Source organism: Cyprinodon tularosa, unplaced genomic scaffold (genome assembly GCF_016077235.1).
Source record: "Cyprinodon tularosa strain WSP-4 unplaced genomic scaffold, ASM1607723v1 ctg130, whole genome shotgun sequence".
Classification (NCBI taxonomy): domain Eukaryota; kingdom Metazoa; phylum Chordata; class Actinopteri; order Cyprinodontiformes; family Cyprinodontidae; genus Cyprinodon; species Cyprinodon tularosa.
In genome coordinates, this window is record NW_024038115.1 from 1,920,461 (window position 1) to 1,945,315 (window position 24,855).

Genomic DNA, 24,855 nt, shown 5'->3' on the forward strand with positions numbered 1-24,855 from the left:
GGGTGTGGTAGTGTTGTTTTTCCCTCCCTTTTTCCATTTTCAAGGGATTGGGCTACTTGTCATGAAAAGTTTTACTCTGCCTTTCATCTCTTATTTTCTTACAGAGACTTTTATGTTGTCACATTACATCAGTTCCCTTACATATATATTTAATGGCAAACAACTATTCTCCCAAAAATGGTCTTTATTTTTTTTTTTTCTTTTGAGTAAGTCTACTCTTTTCACTTATTTCCAGTTTGTCCACACACCATTTTTTATTAACTAAAATCTGGACTCTCAGAAAGTCGGAAGAGCAACTAATCAAAACCAACTTAAACATGAAAAGTTACCTCAACAATAGAAAGAAGTAGAAACACCCCAGTTGGCTTAAATCTTTTGCAAAATTAAAAGCTCAATATGTAATATACTGTACATACACTAGGTCAGGTGTCTCTATAGAAAAAACATATTTTCAATATGAATTTTTGAGTATAGGAGCAAATGGAACCATGGATCAGGTCGACCAGGCATCTGCCTCTAACTGATACCCAATCCTTTTTGCACCAGTCCCTCAAGAGTTTCAGTATCTTATGGTCCTGAAACGAGAGCTGAGGGAAAAGCCAAAGCTCTCAATTTACCCGTTGGTCTATGCTGATGAAGGTTCTCAGTCATCCAGGTCATAGTCATCCCGTAAAAATTCAAAAAATATCCACTTTCTATGGTCTACTTTCCTAGAACTGCTGAAAGTATCTTTCTCGGCAGGGTGGCTGGGCATTTCTTTAGAGATATCTAAGGAGCTTGATCATCTGGGAGAGGCTTGGAGTACAGCCACTTCTTATCCACATCAAGAATAATCAGCTTGAAAATATTTTTTTGGATGCCTCTCTAGGGAGGTTTTCCAGGCACATCTCAACAAAAGAAGGCCGAGGACACGATGGAGAGACAAGTACAAAAATGGGTAGGGGCGCATAAAATTCTGCAACAAAACCTACAGAACATAACCAATGACAAATGGCCTGTACATAAAGCTGTTTTAGGTCAGGAAACTTGATCAAAGCGCTATAAACTTAATTCAGTCATTCCACCTTTCACGCACATACTCGTGGTGGCAAGCTACATTGTAGCTGCAGCTACCCTCAGGCTCACTGACAGAAGAGAGGCTGAGGTACACAGGTACCGCTGAAGCTTTTTGCCATCTGTCACCAGCTAACTACTTGCACTTCTACTTTGTATTTTAAAAATGCTCTTAATGAACTCTATTTAAAATTTAAAGCTCACTGAAAATTCTCTGAATTCACTTGTTGATGGCTGCCTTTAGTTCAGTTGCTTTAATAAGGAAGAGGGCACCACCTAGTGTCAAGAAAGGAAACCCATAGTATCAACAAGGCTTAGCTGATAGGAATCAGCTATTCTGCATGGGATTTATTACCTTACATTGTAGTTTGCTAATTTCTTGAACAATCTCTGCTAATTTTCCTCTATTGTATCCAAAAATGTCTTACTACTTATTAAAAAGTACACTTTTGGAGATTCATTCTGTTTTCTTCTTGCCCTTTTGCCTCAGCATCTGACTACTGTATATGGTTTACTTTTGGTGTTTGGAAAAAAATATCCAAACATTTCCTCATGTCATTAATTACAATTAAGTGTAAAATTTAACTGTGAAAAATCTTAAGATACTTATATCATCAATGGTTGTATATGTGGGTATTGAGCATAATTTCTTTTCAAAGGACAATTCAAAATACTCAGTTTTCATATTTATCGACCAATTGATAACTCCATAGAGAAAGACTCCAGGCCGGTAATCAAACCCAGAACCTTCTTGCTGCAAGGCAGCCAGCCACTGAGCAGCCATGGTGGTGTATTATTTGGATCAAATAGGCTTTGTTGGAGTTTAATCAAATTTGTCTTTTTGTACGAGCCAAGTTGTCAAACCCTGCCCTTCACCACAGCTTAGACTATTGTGTACCAACACCCATGTGAAGGCAGTGTGGACAGCTCAGATAAAGACATTCAGCACTTGCATTTCAAAGGAGCACATCAGGTGTACTCTGCTTTGCTCCTTTTCTTGTGCCCGTCCTCTTTTTCAGTCAGTGACATAAGAAAGGAGCAGTGCTTGTGTACATCTGTAAAAAAGAATGACTTGGAACTCAGCCCAGTATGTTTGGTTCCTTCAATAAAGATCACAGCCCAATTGCCAACTATGTATATATAAGAATCTGTGGCAAGTCTGAAAAAAAACTGCTGTTCAGAGATATTTTCCATCCATCTACTTGGGCTCAAGGTAATTTACAAAGAGGAATCAAAATGCTTGTCTCTATGTACAAAACTGGTGTATCAAAAAGACTTGCAGCTGTAACTGCAGAAAAATGCACCCAACCATTTTCAGATTTTCTTATTAAACAAAAGATTAAAAACCCTTCATATTTTTTATATCGTAACATTGAGAATTTGTATTGGTCTATTTGTTGCTTTTTATATTGAAGTTTGAGGTTGTACTTTGGCAAACTGTGAACAGTAAAGGCATTCTAATGATTAGCAAAGTGGTAACAAGTAAATGTGGCTGAAACCACTCAGTGGAAATCTCTACGTAATCTGCTCTTAACCACATTGCAGAAAAAAGCTCAATAAGCTATACAAGAACAGCCACATAAAGGAGCAAAACGTTCTTAGTAACACGTATAAAACCACAGAGGAGCGAGAACAAATGAAAAATGGATGAATAAAAAAACAAAAGAAGAAAACAGCATTTGTACCAAGAAAAGAGACAGACTTTTAAGGCAGTAAAAAACAAGATAATTATTTAATGTAAAAACAAAATCATATAAAGGGAGAGCAACACAGCTTGGTAAGGTCAATAGATTGCTTTAAGCAACTTTTTGGAGCCTATTAAGAATTAGATTAATTAATTTATTTTTTTCTAAATTATTAATGTTACAGATCTAAGGTTGTGTGAATGGTAGAGCTATTGTTTATTTGTTTATGTATTGGTTTTGCTTAGACCCTCCTCCTTGTCAGTCCGTCTCCTGCTGAGATTAACAAGTAGAAGCAGCTGCTAAGGTTGATCTGATTGTTTGTTTGACTTGAATTTTTTGTAGGTCAACTTGGAGACTATTTCTGTTATTTTTATAAGTAAAGAAAACACGCCTTTTGAAACAAAAAAATTCTCCACGAGTGCTTTTTGTTTTGTGAGTCGAAAAGCCTCCCCCTAAGACAACTCAATTTTTTTATTTTTTATTTTTGGAAAGTTTTTTGATGCAAGGGTAGCCGTAATACAACTAGAGTTTGACTTTTGTTGAGATGAAGCCTTTAATTATCTAATCATAAAGATACTGGTCATGTGAAGCTTAAAGTACAAAAGGCTTAAACAAAAAAACCTGATATTATAGGTCCTACCTCCTGTTGTTAGCTGGCAGGTAGGAGTTAACCCTTATGCATGGTCAACAATAAAAACACTATCAAGGATATGATAGAAGCTCTGCACTGCTGTGCAGAATCAGGGCTGCTTTTAGCCTTATGGACTTGGTTACACAATGGACAGGCCATGAATGATGCTTGTTCACTGATATTACAGCCTTTCACCAAAGAACTCAGGATACTACTACAATTTTTGGCTTTTTTACTAATGAAGAGTAACGTAACTTTATGAAGAACAAATATTTTTGAATCAAAACCAACCACAGACAAACGCAGTTTATGTTAGTGATATTTCTTATTGGTAGCCTAACTTGACGGTTTCATTATTTTCTTAATCATGTTATTCATCAAATTTTTAATATTTAATTTTAGCCTTTAACATGCCAGAATGTGTGAATATATAATTATACATATTCCTCAAATATTTAATTAGATGCTATAATCAAACAGTAAATGTAGTACATGAGTAGCCTCTGTTAATTTATAGAATCCTAGTAGACTCTAGAGAGAAACTAGATTCTAACCTGCCTCTGTCTTCTCTGCCTCATAGCAAACCTGATCGAAGTCTGAAGCTCTGGATGAGCTTTGTCTGGAAACCTGCCGGCCTGCCCAAGGAAGCCAAACCCGAAGACATCAGTCTGGACACCCCCAACAGCTCTCAAGGAAGAGCTAGGAAACCAAGTCAAGGTCTGAAACTCACGAGTCAGAAGCTAGACGCTGCTGTCGCTGAGCTCCCTGCTGAATCTACAGTCTCTGGACCCAACCGGTTCCCCCTCTCTCTAAGGATCTGCCAGAACCTCATCTAGGTACATTCTGAATTTACACACTCGACAAGCCATCTCGCTGCCTGGCTAATCAAACTATCCATCTCTGCAGATGTCAGTGATTCCAGTCCCGGACCTGTACCAGAACCAGTTCATAATTACTCTGTGTGTTTTTCAATAAACTCTGTTAAACTTTTACTCAGCTTCCTGTGGTGTTCTGCATGTGGGTTCAGCCTCTTAAGCCTATCATGACAGATTCATTTTGTGGATGGCTGTTTTTTTCTATATAATACAATTTTGACGTACTGTACCACTCTGGCCCTTTAATATTAATGCATAAAAATGTAAATTTTCCAAATAAGAGGTAGTATTAGGGTAATTATTTATTTATATAGCACATTTTCACAAAGAGAATTTTACCAACATCTTTACTACAGGGTAAGACAAATACAATATCATCATTGTTAAATAGAGTATGTAAGAACAGGGAGAGGAAGGCAAGTTTTATTACATTCCTGCCATTAATGTTAATGCCAATAAGAAGCTGCACTTCTTTAAAGATCTACTAACTGTACAAAAATAAAGGATGTAACCTATTTTCTTTTTTTTATTTACCACTTGTCTTTAGGAAATTAATTTAATAGCAGAAGCAAAGATGGATAAACACAGGACTCAGGAAAAGGAGTTAAAAGCGATTAACATTAATTTAAACAGCAGTGCTATTCAGCTTGAGGTGTCTTCATTGTTTTCTTGATCCAATTAAGAACACTGTCTGAAAGAAAAGTGTAAACTCCAGGTTTTTCTTTTTTTCCGCATAACTTCCCAAAAGACGTGACTCCAACTAGATTTCCTTTGCACAGTATTGGTCCTCCAGAGTCCCCCTTAGAGAGAGAAGACACATTTGACGATGGCTTTCAAAACAAATTTACACTTATTGTAGTGATAAAAGGATTTTAGGTCCATCCTACCTCACAGGTGTCGGCGTTGTTTTGACCGTCTGATCCGGCACATATCATGTTCCTGGTAATATATGGTTGAAGGTTGTAATAACTTGGAGAATTGCACTTCATTCTGTCGATAACGGTCACATTGGCAGACTTAAGGACATTGGACATTTTGTTTCTTGCATTGTTTGTTTTTCCCCATCCAGACACCATGCAAACGGTACCAGCTACTGGATCTTTGGCAGCTTTATTCAGCTTGAGAGGACTGACCCATTTAGTTGTCTTCACTGGCTTTTCAAGCTGAGAAGGCAGGACAAAATGGCACAAAAGAAAATCAGTGTGTCAGCAGAGTTACAATTTATAAGATCTCAAACATAGTGGCCTAGACTGCTTCAATTTGCTTGGCATATTATTCTAACCTGTAAATGCCAAAAGGTTTTAAATGCAGTTCCAACCAGAAAATAAATAAGTAAATGAATCAAAAATACCTCCACTATTATTATGTCTAATTGAAAACTTTTGGTTCCTGTGTAAAGATAAGGCATGAAATAATATCTTTTAATTGCAACCACAGTTGGGATTTTTTTTAAGCTTTGGCACATTTATTTATCAATAAGTGGTGCATCACACCAAGGGAATTCTTTTGTACACCAAGGTGATGACTCATATTCAATCTATCAATTACCATCTTGACAATAACTGCAACGGGACAACCATTACTTTCACAAAGGTTTTAGTGGATAGTTTGCCAGTTAGAGCTGCCATTTGGCACAGCCTGCAGACAATTCAGCCAAATGCCAAAAGTATTTTTCAACTCATTAAAATAGATCTGGTCAAATAAAAGTGCTATATCCATTGTAGAGTCCCTTAAGTTGTATCATCAACATGTAGCATTAGTCAGAATTTGTTTGCATAGTTTATTACGTAATGACCAGCGACTGGAAATCATGTAAGCTCTAATAAGCCTAATCTAAAATGGTGCTACAAGGACATCATGTATCTACACCAAAATATGAATTTCACTAGTTTTAAATGACACTGAACAATGAGATTAAGCATAAACATGCGTCACTGCTGTTTAATTTTTTTTTTTTTTTTACACAGAGATAGCCATGTGGAATGGACCCATAAGTGTGCACAAACATGCACTGACTGCTCTAAAATCTTGCTTATTTGTACAAAACTCATTGGGTGCCTTTTCTTTAAAAAATACTGAAGCCTCTAGCAAGCAGGTAAAAAAATAGATAAGGTCCGTTTTTCACATTGTTTAGAGCAGCGATCTCAAACTCAAATCCTAGAGTTTCCTACATATTTCAGAGGTATCTATGCTTCAACACACCAAACACCAATATGAGCTCATTAGCAGAGCTCAATGGATGCTAATTTGGTAGTTAGGCTATTTGATTCAGGTGTTTAAAGTAGCAGGACACCGGCCTTTGAGGATTTCAGCTTGAGTCCCCTGGTGTTGAAAATAACAAATAACAGTATAGTTTCTACAACTGTCAAATTAAACCAGTAGCAATTTTGGAGCTATGATCAAAGTGATTTCAATATTTCCTTATTTTGTATGTGGAGGTCTTACCATGATCAACTGGAGGTCATTGAGATGGTCCGCCTCATCATAGCAGGGATGGATGACCTTTGTTTTTACGTTTCGGACTTGCCTGAATTTCTTTTCCTTTTCAATCTCTTTGATGGAGTGCACCCCCAGCAGCACAGTCTTAATACTGCAAGGACATAAAAAAATATATTATTTACACTGCAAAAAAAACTGAAATCCAAACATCTTAAAATTGGTGAATTTTTTCTTAACTTGAGGACATAAGTGAAACACTTTGCCAATGGAACAGGACAATTTATATTAGAAAATAAGAAAAACAATTACATTGTCTTAATTCAAGTGCATCATATCTAATGATCTTATTTTAAGAGTAAAATACTTATTTTATTGGCAAATCATCTTTTTACCTACTTAAATTATGGGTTTCTAGATCGTATTTGCAGTGTACATAATTGATTTAACATTTAACACAATATTAAGAAGTCCATCGCAGGGCAACACAGAGACAAACAACCATTCATGCACACTCTAACACCTAAGGAGAATTTAGGGGAGCCAATTAACCTAACAGTCATCTTTTTGGACTGTGGGAGGAAGCCAGAGTACCCGTAGAGAACCCACAGATTCTTAGGGAGAACATGCAAACTCCATGCAGAAAGACCCCGGGCCAGGAATGGAACCCAGAACCTTCTTGCTGCAAGACAGCAATGCTACCCACTGTGTCATTGAGCTGCCCCCTTTAGTTATAACAGCTTTACAAAATAAATAAATAAACAAAAGATAAATAAATCCAGAGACTTTTCACAATTGCAAATGTAGCAAAAGACAGTTATGTGGACGTAACTCTCGAACATATTATCTTGATAGGATATTAGCAGAGACCCATCACAGTTCTTTTTGGGTAACATTGCTTTAATAAAAAAAAATATATAGCTTTCCAGTTTTTTATTAGGAACAGAGGATAGTGCATATAAAGAAAGTAAAGGTTAAAATGCAGATAAAACTGTATCAGAAGGATTTAGTGGGATACACAGAGAACCAGTAAGAATATAAAGTAATACTGCCTCCATTTAGCTCTGATATCCAAACTGTTGAGGAGTGAGGTGACCTCAGAGATGATAGCATTCAAGTTTATAGTGTTTATTCAACAATGTTCTTATATACAGCTTTGTGGCCATAGTTACTAGTAGTAACTAGGACTCGACCAATGTCCCTTTGGTCATTTAGGCACATACATAATGTTGAAACCTTTTGTTAAAAACAAATAAATAAATGTTACTACAGTTAATGAATGTAGCAGTCATCCTTTACTATGAAAGTCAGTTATGGTTGTGTTGTTCTAACCTTCTGACCCATAATTCAGACTTCTGGGGACATTACAGTTGACATTTTCTACTAAGAGATGAGTCACATGTAGGGTAAGAGAAATGACAGTTAAACAAGATGAGGTGATCAGAAGAAATGAGTTGCAGCTGAGGCAGAAAAGCTCAAGGAGGGAGAAGATAATGAATATGGCTGAAGCAGAAACAAAGACAAACCAACCGTGGTATCTAATAGAAAAATAACTCTAGACAGATTAAGAAGACTAAAACAGAAAAGTAATCAGAAAAATCCTAAGGATTAAGAAATAATTTGAGACCTAAAAATGAAACTGAATAGCAAGGGGAAAGACAAAATACATAAATAAAAGACAATCGAACTAAAGCCTTGATGTTTTTTTGTTTTTTGTTGTTTCTTTTTTTGTGAGAAGAGACACTTGCACCTAATTTTGTGTAAATAGCAGATAAGGAGAAAAGGTGCCTGTGCCTTAATTTGAATACCTGAGATGAAATGTGAGTCATATCTGGCATATCTGATGCATTTCTGAAACATCCCATGCATGACAAGTGATTTTGACTTAAAATCTTGTAGTTTTTCGTTTGAGTCAGCAAATATATGTAGTTTTAAAGAATGCATTGATTTTGATTTAAAAGCCTATGGGGGAGAAATGGATTGTAAGAGCTATATGTCCGATATGTGTAGCTGTTTTTTATTTTAGTCATCAGAACAAAATCCAACGTGCAAGAAAATTATTATTGCGGCGACAAAGCTTGCTGTACTTATTTTCATATTTCACAATGCACCACGTCGGAGGGGAGAAAAAAATAGCCTTCATACAACAATAATGAAACTTGTGTAGAGAGATGGCAAACAAGAAATTTCACAATACAGCTTTGTTTCAACTACCTATCTATTAAAGTTCGAGTTAACTTTAGATGAATGCATAAGATCCTACACATGTTAGTTCCTACTTTTTGCAGTGCGCAGCAGTCAGGACCCATTTTGGATCAATTAATATTCCTCCGCAGACTGGTGTATTCGTCTGTAGCAAAGCCATGAATGGCAATGAGTGGGGCGTCACTTCTTTCCCATCAATAATCTCAGAACCATAACCTAACACATGAAAAATAACCACACAAAATAGAAAAACATTTTAATATTATTTAAAATAAGTAAACAGTATGCAAGACAAGATGTTATTACTCACTTGAGTTGACAATGAAGAGAAAGACACTAATGATAGAAGTGAAGAAACCCCTCTTAGAAAACATGTCTTCTTATCTCATGTCTTTGATCTATGGGTGAAATGCACCTATCAAGATGAATACCTTACCCTTTATGTGTTTTCTAGAAGGATGTGGTTTGACCATGGAAACACATGAGTAAGCAAAATGGACAGAGTCATTTGCTGCACACTAACAGTCTGTAGCTGGTGGTAACATTTACCCGTACTGATGAAAACCAAGTTAGTCAACTGTGATGCAGTTGAGTTTTGTTTTTAATATCATTTGCATCGGTGTTGGTGAGATCACACATTTGAAGACAAACGGTTAAGAGCAGAGGAGGCTTCAGGTCCTTGCAATGTTCAGATGGAATTTCTTTTGAAAAACAATGCACATAGAGTTAATATACAACTCCAACTACTTTGAAAACACTTTTTATTATTTCTGAAAATAATCAGAACCACAATTTAGAATGATAAATTCAAGTAAAACTATAGACACGAATGAAGGTTCAGCCATTGTATTAAAAGAGTATCAAAAAGAAAAAGATATATAAGTTGTACAATCTACGTGGACGTCCTTTAAAAGTACAACAGAATGACATTAGTGTTTCCCCAAAGGAGGAGTCTTAAGATGATGTGTCTAACTTGCAGTTACGCAACCTTTATAGTTTCTTTATAGGTTATGATATCAGAAAACATACACCCTGTCAATGGGGGGAGGTTCCCTTATGTAGAAATACCCCCCTCGATAATGTGAGAGTCTGCTCTATCATTGGTTCTTATCAAAAGCTTTATGCCTGAAATCTCCTACAGAAGATCCTTCCTGCCTACAGCTATCAACATTTACAACAACTCAATGAAGAAAAAAAAGAAGCAAAAACTATATAAGTTGCTGCAACATTTAGTTTCCCTTTGCGATTAATAAAGTATTTTTGAATTGAATTGAAGTCTCCATCTGGAAATCTGCAAGAAAAGTCTGGGTTTCATAGTCAGGAGAACAGTACTTGTTTGAAACATTGTTCAAGGTGTGGTTTGCTGAAGGGGGATTATGGTGCAGGTTTGTTCATCAGGAGCTGGCTTACTTCCAGCGAAAAGAACTGTGAATGCTTCAGCATATCAAAACATTTTGGACAATTCCACTTTGTGGGAAGAGTTTGGAGCTGGCTCCTTCCTCTTTCGTGACTGTCCAAACAGACATGGATGGATGAGACTGAGGAAAATAGACTTGCTAGCCTGCACAGAGACTTTTATTAAAATGGACATTTTTAAAATAATATAATAAACAAAGCAGAATTAATAGAGAGTATCTTTTATTACTTTATCAACATCGGTCAAAGAGTTATTCAATTTTAAGAGACTTCATCACTTTGTTGATCCATTCTATTTTTTCTTTTGAAAGTAAGGCATACAATCCAGGCCACTTTACTGATCCGCAGTTTTTAGAGTGATTAGTATTGTTGCCTCCAAAAGATGTGACTCCGACAAGAACTCCTTTGCACAATAATGGTCCCCCTGAATCCCCCTGAAAAAAACAAAAAATAATATCTGAATTATTTGATGCTCATAAGGGTATTATACTTGACTTAGAAGGTTGTTGGTCCTTCTTACCGCACAGGTGTCAGCCTTGCTTTTTCCATTAGGCCCGGCACATATCATGTTCGTTGTAATTAAAGGTTTATGGTTGTAATGTTTTTTAGAGTTACACTTCCTTCTGTCAATTACAGCTACATTAGCAGCCATCAGAACGTCTGAGTAGTTTTTACCATTTTTGCTGGTTGCTCCCCATCCAGCCACTTGACAGATGTCACCAACTGCTGGCAGTTTCACAAAATTATTCAGCTGGTGAACGCGGACCCACTTGGTTTGCTTCACTGGTTTGTCCAGCTGAAAGGAGAAATGACCAGTATAGATATGAAACTGTTCATAAGTTTATACAAAAAAGGCTCCTGATATGAGTTTATAAATTAAAACTTATTGAAGGAATTATCTGAGCACATGAATATGAAAACGAAACACATATGGCTACTGATCCCTGTTTGAGATGTGAAGCGGTTTAACCCAAGCTTGTCAGTGACAGAAACAAAACTAACTTTTAGTAAGGTATTTTTCGAAACAATATACCTTTACTATGGGCATAAGCCAATTAATGTGAATTTGTATCTTACCTTGAGTAACATAAGGTCATTGTCTCCGCTTGCCTTGTTAAAGGAGGGATGAGGTATCCGTCTCGTCACCTTACGGATCTGACGGTACTTCTTTTCTTTTTTTTCATCTTTGATGGAGTGCACTCCCAGGAGCACAGTAGGCCAAATAACTCTACAAGAGCAAAACAATAGTATGGGGTTAGATTCATGTAGAATGTGCAACTATGATACCAGGCTTTTTCATTTTTTTTATTTTTTATAAGAGAACCAAACTAATGTAATCCATGCATGATGAGTGAATTAAATAAGTTTCTTTAGACAAAACATCTAAGTAATCATTTGACATGCTGTATGTTATCTTAAAGGGACCTAATCACTTATAATTACAAAAAAAAAAACATATATTTATCTATATATATATTTATTTAAGCAATTGTCTTGGTATTCTTTAAACCAATAATTTTACCCTAAAAAGAAATTTTGCAACAGGCACAATCTGTAGACATCAACACTGAGGTGGACCATCTGCATGCAGCTTACATTACCAAACAGGATACATTAGCAATGGCAAACATCTTTCACTGACATACAATATAAACTTTTCTATCTATAAATATGGCTGTATACTTAGGCACAGTATTAGCTAATGTTTCAGTGAACACCCCCAATGTATTCTCTATTCAATTGTCGAGTCATATCCCTCTTGGCACCCATTTCGCCTTTTGTTTTGTCCTTTTATACCTGATCTTGGAATTTTCTTATTTGTTTTTGCACCTATGCTGGGCAAAGCTGTCTTGCATAGTGTCAACTGACCTAATGCAAAAAGATTATCATATTCTTGTAGTAAATTTCTTTCTTTTTTTTTCATAATATCATAATTATAAGGTTACGTATAAGTGGGAAGGCTATGACTTCCTATGCTCCTCAGAAGATGTTTATACGTAGAAATGGCATTAAAGTTGTTTTTTTTTATGGGTTTGACTTTTTTGCTGACTGAGAGTTAAGCAACAGAATTACGGAACCAGTATAAGCTAAACAGATAAATAAATCACAATAGCTGTACATGCCTGGTTACACTGTTACAGAAGTAAAACAAGATTATAAAGTAGAAAAATGGTCAATGTGACATTTTCTCCTAAATCATGAACAATTTAGGAACCAATTTGTTCATACAAAGGCTTCTTGCATGAGGCCCACTCTTCTTCCTTGTTTACTTATTGTGTGCATGGACAATAATGTACTTCAGGTGATGTTGTTATGGGAAAGAGACAATAAAAGCTTTGTTTCCTGAAATATAAAGCGAAAACAAAGTTAAAGCACATTAATAAAATATAAAAACATTGTTATTATCAGTCCTTTATCAGAGATCAACTTTAATCTAAAGAATTGTATCTTCTGTGTTTTCCTGAAAGTTAGGGACTTTACTACCTTATTGTATAGAATCGTTTTGAATTTGAATAATTTGAATAAAAAATTTAGGCAATATAGGTCTGCAAAATGCATGAAACTGAACAATTACCCCATTTTAACTGACACATCACGTAAGAAAATTAGAATCTGAACTCAATTTTGGGGACTCACAGTATGAATGTGAATAGAAAAAAAAAATCCTCAAAAGTTAATATATTTTGAATAGTCAAAGTGATAAAAGAGTAGGGGTAAACTATCTGATTATTTTCAATTTCAGGCCAACATGGTCTCCCCTGGGTTTTTCTATCTGTCATCATCCTATAAAAAATGATGCATTATGTCTGCGCTATTTCTATATAAGTCTTTAAGGATTTTAAACACCCAAACATTAATCAAATAATCAAATAAAATTTATACTGAACTAGGTAATGTAACTCTAATGTTTTTTTATATTATCATCACTTTCATGTTAAATATCCAGGTGAAAACTAAATATATAAGAATTAAACGAGTTTAAAGTTCTTACTTTTCACAGTGTGCAGCTGTCAGGACCCACTGTGGATCAATTAATATTCCTCCACATTTGAATTCACCTGACTGTACCAAAGCCATGAAGGGCATTGAGTGTCGTGGCTTCACTTCTTTTCCATCAATAATCTCAGAGCCTAAAAAAGAGACAGATATCCAATACCCCATCAGAAATGTAAAAAAATATATTGTTTTACACATAAATACACACACACAGATATCTATATATCTCTATCTATCTATCTATCTATCTATCTATCTATCTATCTATCTATCTATCTATCTATCTATCTATCTATCTATCTATCTATCTATCTATCTATCTATCTATCTATCTATCTATCTATCTATCTATATATATATGTACTGTATAATCAATTTAATCCCCCCCTCCCCCAACATATGACTCACCTAAGTTCAGAGGAAAGAAAAAGGCACAAAAGTTCAAAAAAAAGAAAACCCAAAGAGAGAACATTTCCCCTTATCTCAGCCTTTGATCTGGAAAGAAATGCGCCCCTCGCAATTCTCACCCTGGCCCTTTATGTGTATGTTCAAAGGATGTGGTTTGACCATGGAAATGTATGAATCAGCAAAATGCAGAGATCAGCTGCATGCTTTTTATCTGAAGCCTGTGGTGACGTTGACCTCAGCAGCTGTGAGGTGATCATTGTTTTATACACACACATATATATATATATATATATATATATATATATATATATATATATATATATATATATATATATATATATATATATATATATATATATATATATATATATATATATATATAAAACAATGATCACGTCACCTTTTTTTTAATTCTTTTTTTTTGCTTTGTAACCCACTCTTCAAAGAGCAGACGGGTGGGAACAGACAGTCATAAGCAGAGAAGTCCTCAAGTCTTCAAAATCCATATACCAACAGATACAATTCAAGAATAGAGACATGTTGTTGTTATTATATTTTACAGGTAGATTATGAATGTATGATTAACTAGAACGGGTAGTTGAAGTTAATTAATACATCATTCAAAATCGAACTAATTGAATGCTGTCAGTTGAATAATTATAACTGTAATCTGTTTACTCACCAGGATTCTAGGCCTCTCACATCCTAGGTGGACTTCAGGACTGTCTGTTAAAAATACAGTTATCTCCACCAATTTAGTAAATTAGGCTATGACTATCAGCAGAGTTATGAATCACCAACCAAAGATAACTCTCAATGTTACTAAAATGAGGGTTAGTTTTAGTTTAGTTTTATTGAAAGGATCCCCATTAGCTACAGCTATGCTGCAGCTATTCTTCCTAGGGTCCGGAAAAAATATATACATTAAAAACAAAACCAAGAATACAACCAATATTTGAAAGAAAAAGAAAATACACAAACACATATACAAATACATTTACAATATATACATATATTAACATACATATGTACCCTCATGCGGGCGTGATATATGACAAAAACACATTCTACACTTACACCTGTAAACATACGTACAATATACATACATATTCGCACACATATATAAATATAAACATTCACTTATATTATTTTGATAAATGCTGTTTTACATATAATTTGAATTTATTGACATTATTAGCAAGCAGGATATGTTTTGGCAGATTATTCCATTCTTTCACACCTCTAAACACAACAGCATTTTTTATGGCATTTGTTCTCACTATGGGTAAAGTGAAATTACCTTTAGTTGCATGTCTAGTACTGTACTGATGATTTACTACACTGAAAGGAAGATGCTTGAACAAAACAGAAGGAAATTTGGAATTAGAAATATTTCTTATGAAAATTAACAATATATACAACAATCTATCTTTGACCAACAACCAATTTAGATCTTTGTGCATTAATGTTATATTTCTCCTGTAGCTGCACCTGAGTGCTGCACGAGCAGCTCTATTCTGTATAAGTTGTAGTTTATTTATATATTCCCCAGTGGCATTTGACCAAACTGCTGGGCAATAGTCGAGGTATGTCAATATTAGTGCTTTCATTTCATAACTCCTAATGTTTGAAGTTAAGAAATTTGCATGTCTTCTCATAATGGATATACCTCTTCCCATTTTTGCAATAATATTACTAATATGTTTTTTCCATGATAATCTAGAGTCAACTATTACACCTAGCAGTCTGGTCTCATGCACCTGTTCATGAGTCTGAACTGAGTGATAAATCATTCGCTGCACAACAAACATAAACTATTACAGGTTAAAATAATGATGTCTTTATTTCTAACAATCAAGAAATATAGGAAATCTAACATCTATGTAAACACTATGCACTGCTAGAAAATGAACATGAGGTGGAGTAGCTCTAGCCTGGGTGCCATTCCGAACTTAGTCCCGCCCACAAAGTTTGAGGACGGGGAAGTTCGGTCTGGCTCTGCTCCATAGTAGCGCGAGTATTATCGCCCACTGCCAGGCGATCCAGTCAAATTGTAAGGGCGGGCTTTATACGATGATGGACAGATGACCAACAGTAACGTAATCAACCACGTGACCAATGCGCGCTTGGGTGACAACAATAATGGCTGCCGCTGGAGAGTTTAGGTGAGTAGATTCTGCTATTAGGTCTGTTCTAGAAGATATCAAAAGCAAAATAATTTTAAAAGAGGAACAGAGAAACGCGATCAAGTCTCATCTTCTTATTATAGGCGTGAAACTGCACGCTTTGATTTTTGTGGACAACAACTATGCCTCGCTTAACATACGTCACGCACTCCGTTGCTCTTATTGGTTGTAGGTCTATCCAATTGAGTGCAGAGGCATTTTTTTCCCTGGTTCGTTCGAAACACGCCCCATAATCACAGCTCTATGGAGCAGTATCAGACTCATATTCTGACTAGAATTGAGTCGGACTACGTCAGGCTAGAGTAGCTCAACGAATAATCAATTCAAAGTCCATTCAAATCATTTTTTAGGTGTGTCGAAGTTAGGCCAAATGTCAATGTCCATTCAGTATTGTACATTCAATAATGTCCATTTAAAATGATGGCAGGCTGTGGCAGCTGGTCAATACAGGGTGCAAGGGCGCCGCGCCATCCACCCTATGATCCTCATGAAGACATAAAAAGGATATACTGTATATATATATATATATATATATATATATATATATATATATATATATATATATATATATATACACTCACTGGCCACTTTATTAGGTACACCTGTCCAACTGCTCGTTAACATTTAATTTCTAAGCAGCCAATCACATGGTGGCAACTCAGTGCATTTAGGCATGTAGACATGGTCAAGACAATCTCCTGCAGTTCAAACCGAGCATCAGTATGGGGAAGAAAGGTGATTTGAGTGACTTTGAAAGTGGCATGACTGTTGGTGCCAGAAGGGCTGGTCTGAGTATTTCAGAAACTGCTGATCTACTGGGATTTTCACGCACAACCATCTCTAGGGTTTACAGAGAATGGTCCGAAAAAGAAAAAACATCCAGTGAGCGACAGTTCTGTGGGCAGAAATGCCTTGTTGATGCCAGAGGTCAGAGGAGAATGGCCAGACTGGTTCGAGCTGATAGAAGGGCAACAGTGACTCAAATAACCACCCGTTACAACCAAGGTGGGCAGAAGAGCATCTCTGAATGCACAGTACGTCGAACTTTGAGGCAGATGGGCTACAGCAGCAGAAGACCACACCGGGTGCCACTCCTTTCAGCTAAGAACAGGAAACTGAGGCTACAATTTGCACAAGCTCATTGAAATTGGACAATAGAAGTTTGGAAAAACGTTGCCTGGTCTGATGAGTCTCGATTTCTGCTGCGACATTCGGATGGTAGGGTCAGAATTTGGCGTCTACAACATGAAAGCATGGATCCATCCTGCCTTGTATCAACGGTTCAGGCTGGTGGTGGTGGTGCCATTGTGTGGGGAATATTTTCTTGGCACTCTTTGGGCCCCTTGGTACCAATTGAGCATCGTTGCAACGCCACAGCCTACCTGAGTATTGTTGCTGACCATGTCCATCCCTTTATGACCACAATGTACCCAACTTCTGATGGCTACTTTCAGCAGGATAATGCACCATGTCATAAAGCTGGAATCATCTCAGACTGGTTTCTTGAACATGACAATGAGTTCACTGTACTCAAATGGCCTCCACAGTCACCAGATCTCAATCCAATAGAGCATCTTTGGGATGTGGTGGAACGGGAGATTCGCATCATGGATGTGCAGCCGACAAATCTGCGGCAACTGTGTGATGCCATCATGTCAATATGGACCAAACTCCCTGAGGAATGCTTCCAGCACCTTGTTGAATCTATGCCACGAAGAATTGAGGCAGTTCTGAAGGCAAAAGGCGGTCCAACCCGTTACTAGCATGGGGTCCCTAATAAAGTGGCCGGTGAGTGTATATATATATATATATATATATATATATAGTTTTTTACAAGTCAATTTAAAATTAAAATTGAAAATATTTCACAATATATTGATATATATTTTTTGGATGTGCAAGATAAACATTGAATTTTTTATAACAGGTAAAGCTCCACTGCAATACAAACGTAGACTTAGACAACTTTTATTTCATTTTGTATACACTCTGGGCCGGATTTATCAAGATCCAATTTTGCGTGCAGTAATTTGCGATCGCAAACTGGAATTTTGCGCGAGGGGCTGAACCATGGTTTGCGGGTGATTTAACAAGAGCGATTGCGTAACTGGTGGCAGGTGCAAAACTGTTGGAGACGCCCTATTTAAATGATGGTTTTGCGCGTTTTGTGGTTTGCGGCAAAGTAGTTTGTAGTTTGTGCAAACTAGTGCATTAAGAAATTTTAATCTTACAGTGACACACCCATATATATATATATATATATATATATATATATATATATATATATATATATATATATATATATATATATATATATATATATATATATATATAAACTTTGGCAAGCTTTATTCCCTAAGGTGGTATGTGGCTGAATTTCTACTTTACTGCAGTAAAAAAAAACAAAAACAAAAAAAAACAGGTGTTTTGTATTGGCCTGTAGAAAAATGCACATACCAAATGGCTCACAAGAAGTGACTGTGGATAAGATGACTGTGCCTACGCATCCCCGCAGCATTGGCATGTTGCTCCACAGGCGCAAGGAGGAGGTCGGGGTTCTCCGTTAGGGTGTCAGGGCGACATGGCATTTAGAACGTCAGACAGCACTTCTGAAAGACTAGATTGGGAGATCCAATGTTGCAAATGTTGCAAGGAGTTTTGTGATATCTGGTATTGCGTGGGTCCTCCTTGTGGCTGGCTCCAAAACCATTCAGAGTTCCCCCAACAGCTCCAAAATGGCAATGCAGGATAAACGATATGTTTTGATGATCGTTTCATCGTTCATTGCAAAAATATTCACACGGAGTGAAAAAATGCTTTCTCTGCGTCTCCTTGCTTCATTTCGATGTCTCCTTCTTGCGACAATAACCGCTGCCATGTGTGCGCAATTACGCGTACAGACCATTTGCACCTTCTTTTGAAACGTGTTAAATATAGAGTCAGATACCGTTAGCAAAATTGCTTTCAGGTTTAATAAATCACTTTGCGAGTGCTAAATTAATATATTTACATGTTCTCCTGCCACAAGACGCACTTTTGCGCGTAAACGCCCCATATTGCATATTTATTGCAGAAAAAGTACTAAATGGATAAGAGGCGCTATTTAGCACGTTTTAAAGACCAAATCCTTTTAGCACGCTGTTGATAGATCAGTTTGTACATTTTTTAGCGTGCGCAGTGAAATAGCTCACGTTTTTATACACGCAAACCTTTGATAGATCCGGCCCTCTGTGTATACAAAATGACATTTCTTTTAGTGCAGCTTTTTAGACAGTAAATGAACATTTCCCTTCCATAAAGTGCAGCAGTGATCAAATGTGAACTATAGCCCCATTTACACTACCATCTGAAAACCGATCCGTGCCAAGCTTGGATCAGTTAACAGTGCCGAATTCGGTTCTTTACCTCCTAGTGACAATCTACGGTACTACTGCTCTCTAGAGGTAAACAAGCAAATCAACATGGCAGCACCCGTAACATTAAGGAAGTTAGGGGAGGGTCAGGTGAAGAAGGCAGCCTTTCATGCTTTTACTTGACAGAGTCGGCCTTTGGGAAGTGGATATGACAAAGAATAGTCTAATGAGGGCTTACAGATGCAGGAAACAATAACAGAACTTGAGGTTCATCACATTGCTAAGCAGAATAATCACTGGAAATTGTGATTTTATGAATGTCTGGATTTTCATGATGACAGAGGCTGACTGTAAGAAGTTGACGTGGTATCCTCATGCACTCTTTCTTATCTGAGAACCGTGCCAGAACTGAACCACACCCGGCCCTACTGTTGAACTAGTACCAGATTAGCGTGGTTCGGTTGTGTCTGGCACAGTCCGGTTCAGTTTTGCGTGCCATTTACCATCAACAATTATCTTTGTTACTGTGCTCGCACTGATCTCGGCACGGCTTCAAAAGGGTAGTGTAAATGGGGCTGTTTGAGAAAAGACATGAGGCAAAAAACGCATTGATATGTAAGTTCTGAGCATTAATATATGTGGTGCAAATATGCAGTCTCTTAGAAATAAGGAAACAACTTTATTAGAGAATTTCAGCTTGTGGTCTTCATCTAAATTACCACATCCACAGACATATATAGGACTAAAGGGAACCAGCTGCATGCTTTATTTAGGTATTATAAAAAGCTCCTCCACAAGTGCACAACTATTCGTTTGATAATTTAATGATTAAATTAAATGAACGTTTAAAGAATATCGCCTTGTAATTTGAAGTGTCAGTAACAGAAACACACAAACACACTCACACAGATTACGTCTTGCTATCATTACAGGGACTTTGCATTGACTTCCATTCATCTTGCATTAATTTGTATGGACTAACCCAGAACCTTACCTAAATCCTAAACCTCATCTAAGCACCTGAACTTCAACTCAAACCTTAGTCCTAAACCTAACACACTGGCCTTACACCACGCCGCACAAAGTAACACATATATGGCTACAACAGCACACACCCACAAACACATACAAAAATTTATTTTTATAAACATATTTTATGGTTTTAAAGATTCAGAGTCTTTGAAGTGTATTTTTAATAACTTCTTGTGATGAGAGATTATAAACACAGCACAATAAACTGAGAGTATATGTTATCACTGTATCAACATTAGTTAAAGAGAAGAGTTATTCAATTTTAGGAGACTTCATTGCCTTGTTTATCCAGTTTAGATTGTCTTTTGAAAGGAAAGCATACACTCCGGGCCACTTTACTGATCCACATATTTCAGAGGGAACAGTGCGGTTGCCTCCAAAAGATGTGACTCCGACAAGAACTCCGTTGCATAATATTGGCCCTCCTGAATCCCCCTGAGAAAAAAACAAAACAAAGATAACAGATCATTTAAATGTCGTAACAAGGTGTTATTCTTTGTGAAAAGGTCATTAAACCTCCTTACCCCACAAGTGTCAGCCTTGTTTTTTCCTTTCGACCCAGCACATATCATGCTCTTAGTAATATATGGATTTAGATCATAATGATCCTTGGAGTTGCACTTCTTTCGGTCGATCACAGTTACATTTACTGACATCAAAACATCTGTCATAGTCTTTGCATCTGGTTTGTTTTTTCCCCATCCAGCCACCATGCAGACTAAATTGTCTTCTGGCTCTCTGACAATTTTACTAAGCTTGAGAACACTGACCCATTTGGTTTGCTTCACCGGTTTGTTCAGCTGAAAAAGAAACAATGAAAGTATACATACAGACTTTATATGACCGTTTTCTGAAAATATGAAATATACAGAATATAGCAACATGGAAATGCTTTGTGTATTTCTGTTTAATAAAGGAAAAAAATCTTTATCTTTTTTTAAACATAAAAGATTGTTTGAGCAAGTGCAAAAACATAGTGGAGGATCACACATGCAAGAGTGTTTGCTAATCAGATTTTTTTCCCCAATGCATATAGTTTTATTTTACATGTAGATACGTTAATTTATTTTGCAAAACAAGCTTACCATAAGCAACTGTAGGTCATTGTTTTTTTCTTTAGCATCATAGCAAGGATGAGGAAAGCTTTTCTGCACCTTACAGACTTGCCTGTACTTTTGTTCTTTCTTCTTGTCCTTGATGGAGTGCACCCCCAGCAACACAGTCTTAATGCTGACAGAGCAACCACACAATTTGGTGTTAGAAAGACTTAATATATGACAGCTTAAAAGCTACACAGTAATGAGACAGTAATGGTTTTCTCTACATCTAGATGAATTAATCTAATCAGAAAAAAAAATGTAATTTAATCCAACCGTAATGTTGCTTTCTCTTTTAGTTTACAAAGATTGATATATTCACACAAGACAAAAGTAAATAATGTCATGTTCTGGTTTACCTTCATTCATTTTTTTTTCCATAAAGCAAAACTAACTGCTTCGGGAACTATGAAAGTTACAGTATGAATAGCCTTGGGTTTAACGGATTTATTTTAAGCTCCTATCGATCATTACTTGCAAAATAGTTATTGATACTTTACTCATTTTAGCCTTGTTGCAGATGATAGCTGCAGTAACGCATCATACTTTTGAGTGGCCTGCGCAAAGAAGATTTTTCTGCATGCTTGGATGTCCTAAAAGAAGATAGCCTCCCACATACCTCATCTTTGCTCACTTTGTACCTTTATTAATGTATTTATTTATTTGGCCCTCAGGAGCCAAAAGAAGATATATGTCATAGATTAAAGATTTTTTTTTTTATTTGGATGTTTACACAGGTAGTAAAACTGCAAAATTGTCTATATAAATGAGTTCATGAAATAAAAAGTGTCCTTTATACAGCTGCAACCATCACTTTTAAGGACATATCATGCAAAAGTAGCCCTATATAAAACTGAGCTTGACATACCTAATGTTGATCTAACATAAGTGAGCACATCCCTCACAATTTTTGTTAATAATTTAATAACTGATGCATTCAGTTCAGAACTTTTACTATTATGAAGTCAGATGATCCCAGTGTGGGAAAATCACTAATTAGTCACAGCTTGGACATTGTCATTTAAGGTTTTTTCTCACTTTTGTTCCCCGGGGTTTTAACATCTATAGACGTCCTATAAATTATTTTGAGATGACACCAAATTCAAGATCTTATGATGTTGGACCCTTGGTTTATTTCATACAAATTACATTACATTAAAAAGAAGACCCACGCATAAACTGGTGAGAATTATTACATGGTCAGTTTAAAACTTCTCCTGGCATGTAGCTTAATGTTGTGCCTAAAAACCTGGACAATAACTACATTTTTTTGTATGTGTTGTTTATATTTTGTAAAAATGAAACAGCACTTTGCAAAGTGTTACCCACTTTCTTGCAAAGCTACTATCAAAACGTGTTACTCAATAAGAAAATGAAACTTAAAGTTCAAACAGGAATGTTTAGCACGATGTGACAATTTTCTGAAGCCTTTTGGCTTTTGAGAATTCTTAGAAGTAGATTTTTTTTTCTATCCTCACAATTGCTGTCATTCAATGTTATTTAACAGGATGTATGCATAGAGTTACTTTGGGGTCCTGACATACCAGCTTTAGAAAAGTCTGAGATCTTTATTTAAATGTCTATGAGCTTGCTGGACTTGCTTGCTTTAAGTCATTATATCAAAAATATATTCATACATACTTTCAGCAATTTCCTCATTAGTTAACTTTTTGAGCTTAACAAAGCAGAAAAAAATCCTCCACATTTGCAAGGCAGAAAAAATGACTTTCTGTGACCATCAGCTTATTATGAAACACATCTCAACCTGCAGACACTTTTGGTTTATTACATGCCTATACATTTCAACCACCTAAATTTTAAATGGATAGGAAATCAAATACAACCAATGTAGCGATTGTTTTTTTATATTATACTGAAGTTACTTGATAATAGACAAAAAAAAAATAAACGTTTTATTTTTCCTCACTCTTTGCAGTGTGCAGCTGTCAGAACCCATTTTGGATCAATTAATATTCCTCCGCAGACTGGTGCTTTGGACTCCAGCAGAGCCATGAAGGGCATTGAGTGGGGCTCCACTTCTTTCCCATTAATGATTTCAGAACCACAGCCTAATAGAGGAAAATACCCAGACACAAATTTTCAGCAGAAACAAACATTAACCCTTATTCAATGAGAATAATATAACTAATTAGAAAATGAAAGTGCATAAAAAAACATTACTTACTGGATTTGACAAGAAAAAGAAAAAGGCCCAACAGTGTAAAAGCACAAAAACCCTTCAGAGTAAACATCTCCTCCTATTAGTTGCTTTGATCTAGTGATGAATGCGCCCCCCACTATGCTTTACCCTTGCATATGTGTTTCCCTTAAAGGATGTGGTCTGCATTGGAAATCTATGAATCATCGAAATGCACTCACCCTGAGGGTAAATCTGACCAACGGTGTCATTCTGAGGCAGTAAGTGTAATAGGTGTATAGCAAATGAAATTATTCGGTAACATTGAGGTGTGATTTTCAATTTACTAACATGAATCTACCCTGAGAGCCCCTGAAAGTGAGGCAAAGAATGATTATTTATATAGCACATTTCAGTGGCAAGACAATTCAAACTGTTGTACATGAAAAAAGTTCTTTGCAGTGGCTTAGAGTTAACACAAATAAAGAGAAGTGAATGAAATAGCATGCGATGAATATGTATACAAAGATCAAATGATTGATGTAAAAAAGGAGCGTTGGACTGAGAATCTAACTATTAATAGGTATAAAGAAGTATTTAATCTCGATTTAAAGCAACTTAGGTTTCACAAGATAGGCAGGGTAATCCAGAGAGCGAAGTTATTATTTTTTTTAGCTTTTATTGTCATTACACTGTCACAAGTACAGAGCAATAAAAGTGACTCTCTTTCTTTTTTTTTCTTTTTTTCTGAGAGTCTATTCCATATTAGCGGAAAATAGGAAATAAATGCTACTTCCTTGTTTGGTTCTAAGTCTATGTGTTCAAAGTAGATTTCAGCAGCAAACCTGAGAGGTCTGGCAATGGATACTTTTCTCTGATATATAGAGAGCCAGTGAGGATGCAGCTAGCAGGTGAATGTATCAACTAGTTTTCAAGGTGCTGAGAAAGTAAATTGTTGTTCCTGGAGATATTCTTTATGTGATAGAAGGCTTATTTTGTGACTGTCTTTTGTGTTTCTTTGAAGATTCAAATATCCAAAATGATATTAAGTAAATCCACTGGTGCCACAGTACTAGGAACCTACACTGAAAAAAGTGTAACATGTAACTGTTCATTCAAACTAATGCTTTTCACTCTAAAATAAATAAAATTATTGATTTTATTATGTAAATAATATGTATCAAATCAATATGTATATAGATGAATGGATGGATGGACAGATTGCAGATTGCAGTCCATTGTAAGCAATGAATATACATACAAAGACACACAACCATGCAAACACACTTACTTAAAAACAATTTAAAGAGGCCAATTAACCATAACAGTAATGTTTTGGACTGT

The 24,855-nt window shown here is 36.1% G+C and overlaps 3 protein-coding genes and 1 long non-coding RNA gene across 4 annotated transcripts in view; 1 reads left to right on the plus strand and 3 right to left on the minus strand.

Moving 5' to 3' along the window:
* Positions 1 to 778: 778 nt before the first annotated feature.
* LOC119778191 overlaps positions 779 to 24,855 on the plus strand; it is a 34,801-nt gene continuing 10,724 nt past the window's right edge. Inside the window, exon 1 of the long non-coding RNA XR_005280028.1 lies at positions 779 to 937. This is a non-coding gene — a long non-coding RNA (uncharacterized LOC119778191). The remainder of the gene's footprint in view (positions 938 to 24,855) is intronic.
* Positions 4,534 to 9,317, minus strand: LOC119778189 (granzyme A-like). Its single transcript, XM_038277328.1, has 5 exons — positions 9,196 to 9,317; positions 8,960 to 9,101; positions 6,690 to 6,834; positions 5,132 to 5,407; positions 4,534 to 5,044 (listed from the first exon to the last, which is right to left on the minus strand). Exons 1-5 carry the CDS (start codon positions 9,257 to 9,259, stop codon positions 4,883 to 4,885), a joined length of 789 nt encoding a protein of 262 aa, XP_038133256.1. The 5' UTR covers positions 9,260 to 9,317; the 3' UTR covers positions 4,534 to 4,882.
* LOC119778188 (granzyme K-like) lies at positions 10,527 to 13,825 on the minus strand. The gene is made up of 5 exons (XM_038277327.1): positions 13,707 to 13,825; positions 13,294 to 13,432; positions 11,379 to 11,529; positions 10,822 to 11,097; positions 10,527 to 10,735 (listed from the first exon to the last, which is right to left on the minus strand). The coding sequence occupies exons 1-5, from the start codon at positions 13,768 to 13,770 to the stop codon at positions 10,553 to 10,555; spliced, it is 813 nt and encodes a 270-aa protein (XP_038133255.1). The 5' UTR covers positions 13,771 to 13,825; the 3' UTR covers positions 10,527 to 10,552.
* On the minus strand, positions 20,193 to 23,654 carry LOC119778187 (granzyme A-like). The gene is made up of 5 exons (XM_038277326.1): positions 23,560 to 23,654; positions 23,302 to 23,443; positions 21,363 to 21,507; positions 20,802 to 21,077; positions 20,193 to 20,712 (listed from the first exon to the last, which is right to left on the minus strand). Exons 1-5 carry the CDS (start codon positions 23,624 to 23,626, stop codon positions 20,530 to 20,532), a joined length of 813 nt encoding a protein of 270 aa, XP_038133254.1. The 5' UTR covers positions 23,627 to 23,654; the 3' UTR covers positions 20,193 to 20,529.